At 68.8% G+C, this 6,930-nt stretch overlaps 2 protein-coding genes across 6 annotated transcripts; one reads left to right on the top strand and one right to left on the bottom strand.

Annotated features, from left to right (window-relative positions):
- Nucleotides 1-1,849: 1,849 nt before the first annotated feature.
- Nucleotides 1,850-6,848, bottom strand: HRAS (HRas proto-oncogene, GTPase). Of its 5 annotated transcripts, XM_042959124.1 has the most exons (6): nt 4,920-4,973; nt 3,645-3,810; nt 3,289-3,467; nt 2,940-3,099; nt 2,749-2,830; nt 2,212-2,296 (listed from the first exon to the last, which is right to left on the bottom strand). In XM_042959124.1, exons 2-5 carry the CDS (start codon nt 3,753-3,755, stop codon nt 2,768-2,770), a joined length of 513 nt encoding a protein of 170 aa, XP_042815058.1. In that variant the 5' UTR covers nt 3,756-3,810; nt 4,920-4,973; the 3' UTR covers nt 2,212-2,296; nt 2,749-2,767. The 5 variants fall into 5 exon arrangements, with proteins under 5 accessions (XP_042815056.1, XP_042815054.1, XP_042815055.1 ...); XM_042959122.1 differs by lacking the exons at nt 2,749-2,830; nt 4,920-4,973 and adding an exon at nt 6,773-6,848 and having other exon boundaries at nt 1,850-2,296; XM_042959120.1 differs by lacking the exon at nt 2,749-2,830 and having other exon boundaries at nt 1,850-2,296.
- LOC122231522 (collagen alpha-1(I) chain-like) lies at nt 5,014-6,764 on the top strand. The gene is made up of 4 exons (XM_042959650.1): nt 5,014-5,033; nt 5,123-5,573; nt 5,734-6,044; nt 6,203-6,764. Exons 1-4 carry the CDS (start codon nt 5,014-5,016, stop codon nt 6,459-6,461), a joined length of 1,041 nt encoding a protein of 346 aa, XP_042815584.1. The 3' UTR covers nt 6,462-6,764.
- Nucleotides 6,849-6,930: the final 82 nt, after the last annotated feature.

Raw genomic sequence — 6,930 nt, 5'->3', positions numbered from 1 at the left:
CTTAGGACGCCCCTGGAGTCTCTGGAGTTTCTGCAGGACACGCTGGCCCGGACCTGGGCCCTGGAGGACGACGTGGTGCTGAGGCACCTCATGGCCCAGCCTCCAAGGGCCAAGTATGAGCCACCCCACGAGGTGGGCCTCCCTCCAGTCTCCATCCGTCTCCTCTCCTGCTCTGGGATTGGGAGCCAGCCAGGGCTGGGCATCCGGGCACTCACTGCAGGGGCTGGGAGTCAGCTGCCTGGAGGGCTGTTGTGTGTCAGGCCAAGGTGGCCGTGCAGGGAGCCACGAGGGTACCCTGGTGCCCCACCCCTCTCAGGACAGACAGCTGGAGAAACTAACCCCCCTCCCCCCCATCTCTTGAGCAAAACTCGAGCTCCCCATGATGCCCCTGGGCCTGGAACAAGTGTCCCTGGCGCCTAGGCCTCCCCTAGCTTCTCCTAGCTTCGAGACGCTCCCCAGCCCAGCCACCCAACATGAGCAACCCGGACCCCCTCTCGGCCAGGCCAATCTCAAGGCCTTGGAGTGGCTGCAGGAGGGAACCTCCACGGAGCCTGCGGCCGCACGCCTGTCTCCGGATCTGGCCTGTCTGCTGCACCCCCCCCCCCCCCCGAACCCTCTCTGGCCCGCCTACTGCCAGAAGTCCCTCTCAAAGTTCCCAGTGAACCAGAAACTAGAACTCAGAGCTACAACACTGGGTCCCCTTCCCTTCAGCACCTGCCAGGGCCACCCCAGGGGCCACACTACACACCTGGCCCTGGAACCCCACTGGGACTCCAGCGACAGGGTCTGGCCAGCCCACCACACATGAAGCTGGAGCGCCCCGTCCACCTGTGCTGCCCCGTGGCCTGCAGCTGATGCCCCTCTCTGGGTAGAGACTGGCATGGCCAGCACAGAGGCAGGGCAGCGCCCCGCCACTGCCCCAAGGCTGCCAACGTTCCTGCAACCCTCTGACCTCTGCGCCCACAGAGAAGCTATATGCTCGAGGGCCTCTGCAGGAGACAGTGATGAGTGTGATGGCCCCGAGGCTCTGGGGGAGGGGCAGAGGCAACACAACCACCCTCCCCGACTCCCCCGGACAACCAAAATGAAGACTGATGGGACCAAGCCCCCCGTGGCCCTGGCCGGTCCTGGATTCTGGCCCAAAGCCGGCAGGCCCTGTCAGAGCGGTAAGTGGCTGTCAGGGACCTGGGTCTGGCCCACAGATCCACATAGGTGACCTAAGGCAGCTCTGAGAGCAGCAGGCCACCCCAACGGAGGGGCAGCAGGGGTGGGCGGGTCGGCCCCACCCTCACCCGCACAGGGCCGAGGGTTCCGCCAGACCCCAGGTCCTAGCAGTCAGTCACCTGGCACCAACAGGGCAGAGGCTGAGGCCAGGGGACGTGCCGGGGTCCTGCGCCAAAAAGGTCAGACGAGAGGAGCCGGCAGGCGCGGACCTCGCAGGCTGAGACCGTCCCTCTGCCATCCTCGGCACCTGCCTCGCGGGGTCCCCGAACTCAGGAAATGCGACGCCCCCTGGAGTCAGCGAAGAGGCTCCAAGGTGGCAGACTCCAGCACCCCTGCCCCCGTCTGGTCGCTAACGGGGGCCTCCCCCTCCAGGGGGGACACACACCCTTGGCTTCAACCCCCCCCCCCCCCCCCCGTGCTGTTTCAAGTTCAGTGAGGTGTTTTTGTGGTAAAACACAGAACCAGCCTGCAACCACAGCGCCCAGGGCTCTCGGCAAGAAGCGCCAGACGCCCCGAACAGAGACCGGCCGCTCGGCCCCGGCCGCAGGACCAGCCCCTGCCACGCGCCCCTGCACGGGGGTCGCCCGGCACGCAAAGCTGAGGTTCCCCTGTGCCTCCCAACCTCGGCCGGACGCCAGGGTCAAGACCATCAAATAATTTACTGCAACTCAGCCTGTGCCCAGCGGGCCGGGACGGGGCTGGGAGGAGAGTAACAGCGGGGTGCCGGTGGCGTCAGTTCACGACAGTCCGTGCAAAGCGTCCTGGGAGGTCTGCGGTCACTCTGTCCGGAGAGCCCGGGGCTGTCCGGACTCCGGGAGTGCTTCCTTCCTTCCTTCCCCTCCTCCGTCCTCCGTCCGCACCTCCTCCCGGCATCCGGCACCTCCGGGCCCCGTGCCTGTGCTCATGGGGCACAGAGGGCCAGCGGGCCGCCAGGGTGGACGCGGAGGGGACGTCAGGAGAGCAGGCACTTGCAGCTCATGCAGCCGGGGCCGCCCTCGTCGGGCGGGCTCAGCTTCCGCACCTTGTGTTGCCGGATCTCTCGGACCAGCGTGTAGAAGGCGTCCTCCACGCCCTAGGAGGAAGGGGCCGGCTCAGAGGGGGACTCAGCAGGGGAGGAAACCCAGGGACCCCTGCCTCGAGCTCATGCAGACTTCCAGCCCCTTGCCCGCCTCCTCCCCACCCCTACCCCGACAGGCAGGAAGCCCCAGGGCTGCCCCCACCGGGCGGCCTGATCCCCCGGGGCTCCCCCACAGGGCGGCCCCAAGGTCTGGCTCCAAGCTTGAACACCCCGTGTCCCACTCCTGTCTGACCTACCACCCTCATCCCCCGCAGCCTGCTAAGGGGTCAGGGCCAACAAGGGCCCACGGGGATCTCTGGGGGCAGAGGGGCCAGGGCCCCAGGGTCACCGCTCCGGCCTGGCTCAGGGCAGCTCTCTCCAGGGACCTCCACCTCCCCCTGGAGCTGTGTCAGCCCAGACCCTGGGCCCTGGCCGCCCTCACTGCCCTGCCATCCGGGGAGACTTACAGCGCTAGGGGCCGCTGGGTCACGGGGGTCCCGGAGGGTCCCAGAGGGTCCCGGAGCTGGAGCCAGAGCCAGAGCGGCTGCCCTGTGTTGGGGGAGAGGGGGCAATAAAGCACTGCTCCCTGGCAGGGTTGGGGCGGGGCGGGGGGGGGGGGGGGTCCCTGGCTGGCGGTGGGGGTGGGGAGCCGGCTCACCTGGCGAGTCTTGGCCGACGTCTCAATGTACGGGATGCCATAGCTGCGGGCGAGGTCCTGCGCCTGCCGGGACTCCACGGTGCGCGCGGCCAGGTCGCACTTGTTCCCCACCAGCACCATGGGCACGTCATCGGAGTCCTTCACTCGCTTGATTTGCTCCCTGTAAGGAAGGAGGTGTGATCCAGTCACGGGCTGCAGGCATAGCTGCATCCAGGACCTTGAGAGCAAAAAGAGAGAGAGAAAGACGGAGAGAGAGAAAGACGGAGAGAGAGAAAGACGGAGAGAGAGAAAGGGACAAAAAAAGGGAAAGGGGACAGGGAGGGCCCCTGGGGGCCGGCAAGCAGCTCACCTGTACTGGTGGATGTCCTCAAAGGACTTGGTATTGTTGATGGCAAACACACAGAGGAAGCCTTCCCCAGTGCGCATGTACTGGTCCCGCATGGCGCTATACTCCTCCTGGCCCGCCGTGTCCAAAATGTCCAGTAGGCACGTCTCGCCATCAATAACCACTTGCTTCCGATAGGAGTCCTGCAGAGCACAGCGCTTAGGGACCACCCCACCTCTCCTAGGAGGAGCCGAGCAAAGCAGCAGCCCCTCCCGGGGCCCCACCCATGCCCCGCCCCTAGGCATTGGGAGGGAGGGAGGCAGACAGAAGAGGAGACCACAGCAGGATGGAGGGCTGGGAACAGGGGCAGCACGGCTCACCTCGATGGTGGGGTCATACTCGTCCACGAAGTGGTTCTGGATGAGCTGGATGGTCAGGGCACTCTTCCCCACACCTCCAGCGCCCACCACCACGAGCTTATATTCCGTCATCGTTCCTCAGGGGATCGCCGCACACGGCACCCACCGGGGTGGTCTCCTGTCCCACCTGCCGAGGAAGCCGCATTCAGCCACGGGCCAGGCCCCACAGAGCAGGCCTGTTGAGCTCCCTGGGCTGGCCCGTCCCACCCGCTGGCCCCAGACAACCAGGTAACAGGGGTGGCAGCCAGAACGGAGGCCCAGCCGCCCACCTGTGGCACCTCCAGCCCAGGGGTGGGGGACGGGCCCCGCCTCCAGCTGCAGGTAATGGCTGTCACAGAGGCAGGGAGCTGGCCCCCCAAAGGCAGGGCTGACAGCTGAGAGCATCTCCCAACCACGCACCCGAATTAGAAGTTGCTGGGTAGGCAGAAAGCCTGAACCGGAGGCCCTGCAGGCGGCGGTTCCCAGTTCCCCTCCCTGCGAAAACAGGTCTTGCCACCGTGGAGCGCCCAGCAGCGTGCCCAGGCAGGCCAGTGCCCGCCTACAACCCGCTCCGGGCCCCACGGAGCGTGTTCCTGCCTTTGACAAGTATTTACTGAGCGCCTACTGTATGCCAGCTGCTGCTGCTCCGGGCGCACGGTGACAGGCAGACAAGAACCCCCTGCCCTCTGTGGGCTCTGCCCGCACTGCAAGGAGACCGGCACACGTCAAAATAACGGGAAAACCCCGGTATCCTGTTGCCGTACGAACTTTGGAGAAAAGAAGGCAGATGAGGCAGCCGGGTGGGGGTGGGAGGTGGGGGGAGGGTTCCCGATACGCAGCTGACTGAGAGGAACAGACCCAAACGACGTGTGCAGCGGGCGCACAGGTGACAAAGAACGAAGGCCAGGGCCAAGGCCTCCGGCTGGGGTGCCCCAGTCTGTGCGGTTTCACGAGCGGACGCCCTTGCGCGGACAGCGGGCAGTGATTTCCTGCACCCCGGCTCGCCGGCTGCGCGTGATGGCCGCCTGGTGCCGGAGCACTCGGGGGGCAGCCTCGCGACCGGAGGGCGGGCGACCCCGCGACGGCCGCGGTCCCGCGCAGGGCAGGGCCGGGGACGCGGACGCACAGCGCCCCCGCCGCCGCCCGCGGCTCACCTGCGCCCCCGCGCGCCCCGCCGCCGCCGCCAGCCGCCCGCCCGGCCGCCCGGCCGCCCCGCAGCCCCGGCCGCCGCCCGCCGCCCGCCCCCGCCGCACTCACCGCTCACTGGCGCGACTGCCCCCGGGGCCGGGGCCGGGGCCGGGGCGGGGGCGGGGAAGGGGGCCGGGGCCGGGGCGCGCGGGTCGCCCGGCGCATGGGCTCCGTCCGCGGAGGGTGCGGCTCGGGCTGCGGGCGGCGGGGCGCGCGGGCGGCGGACACTCGGCCGGGCCGGCGCACGCCCCGCCCCGCGCCCCGTCCGTCAGCCCGGCGCGGCTTGCCATTGGCTGCCTGCGCCGGGCCCCGCCCCTCCCCGCCCCGCCCCGCTCCGGTTGGCCTGCCGGCCCGCCTGTCAAAGGCCGCGGCCGGGCGGGGCTTCCGGGAAACGGCGCGGAGGGCGGTGCCGGCCCTGGAGGCTCTCGTGGGCCGCGGCCTAGGGGGGCTGGGCTCTGGCGGGCGGGAGGACGCTGGGGTCGCGGGTCCGGGGACGACGGCTTCCCCCGAAAGGGTCGGGACTCTCCCGAGGAGACAGCAGCCCCGCAGGGGAGCGGGTCCCTGGCCGGGTGTAGACTGGGGCGGGGTCGCTGCGGTCCGGCTCGAGCCCCCTGCCCTGGCGGGGAGGACTTCCCTGCCCCCCCACGCGCAGCCCGCCGAGGGGGCCCCGGAGCGGAAGGGTCAGTCCGCGGGACGAGCCTCAGGGACGATGGGACCCAGAGGGTCAGCACCGCGGACGACCCCCGGGCTGGGGGCCGGAGGAAGGCGGAGAGGACGGCGGGGACGGGGGTCAGGTGCCTGGAGCAGGCCCGGGCCGCGCCGGGAGCCTCTGGGTCCCCCAGCGGCCGCGGGCTCGGCTGCCCGACACCCGTCTTCCCCGCAGGTGGCTCCGGAGCGGGCGCCAGCAACCCTCCCAGGACACCCGGCACCTCCGGCGGAGTCCTGGGCGCGGCACAGCCGGTGCGCCCAGGGCCAGGCGGTGCAGGGGCGTCTCGGCTGGGCGGGGACCCATCTGAGCCCGCGGAACAGCGAGACCCGCTGTCTTTTCAGCTGCTTCTCAGCAGCGCGCAGCCCCTCCCAGGGCTCCGCGCAGCCCCTCTCCCGCATCCCCTCGCCACCGGCCTCGCCCAACTTGGGCAGGCCCCGCAGACCGGCCCACCTAGCTCCCCCAGCCCAGAGGCTCCAACGGTACAGGTAACAAACGGCACCCAGCAAATCCAACCCAAAAGTTGCCCAAGTGGGTGACACCCCAAGCACAAACATGCACGTCCTGTCTCCTCTCAAGAAAGACATGTTTTTAACATTTTTAAAAATTTCAGTGCAATGTATAAACACACCTCTCATTTTTACAGAAAGCATGATGCGTTCATCACACGTGAGACCCAACCTTGCTTTGCTCAGACGGCACCCCCTCCCTGCCCCTATCCCCTCCCGTGCCCGCTCCGTGCTGTTCCCTGGGAGCTCAGCCCACTGCAGGCCGTGACCTTGGAGGGCCCCTTCGGGGACCACCCCCGCCCCCATCACAGCACCGACCCCACCGGCCGTGACTGTATCCGGCTGGCGGTCCCGCGCACTGCACCGCTGCTACAACAGAGCCGGGCCTGCGCCTGACGCGCACAGACGCGAAGTAAAGGTGCACAAATGGAAGCGGGTGGTGGCGTCCCTCTCGAGCGTGGACACTCCAAACTCCCCTCCTGGTGTCCATGTCCGCATTTGCCTCGTCCTCGGGGGCTCCTTTTGTTTTGGCATCCGTCACGCTCCGAGGCGGAGGTAAATCCCGCAGGGCCAGGGCCAGGGCCTCACGGGCGACCCTCCCAACTGGGAGAGGTGGGTGCTGGTCTGCTCCAGAGACCCGCTTTGCAGGGGCTGACACCTGACCTGTCTGCGCCCCACCCCGCCGTCCCCGCTTGATGGCGTCTCACCTCTGCCCCGGCTTCCCTCCCAGCCCAGGGGGCGCCCGCGGCCTACGGGGCCCGACGCTCCCGATCCCGATCCGGGTTGGCTGCTGCCCCGCCCCCTTCGCCCTGCCTGAGCAACTGTTGCTAAAAGGGCGTGGCTCGACCTGGGAGTCAGGGAGCGT

Source organism: Panthera tigris, chromosome D1 (assembly GCF_018350195.1).
Source record: "Panthera tigris isolate Pti1 chromosome D1, P.tigris_Pti1_mat1.1, whole genome shotgun sequence".
Taxonomy (NCBI): Eukaryota; Metazoa; Chordata; class Mammalia; order Carnivora; family Felidae; genus Panthera; species Panthera tigris.
Note: the sequence above shows the minus strand (reverse complement) of the source record. Positions and strands in the feature narration are given on the sequence as shown.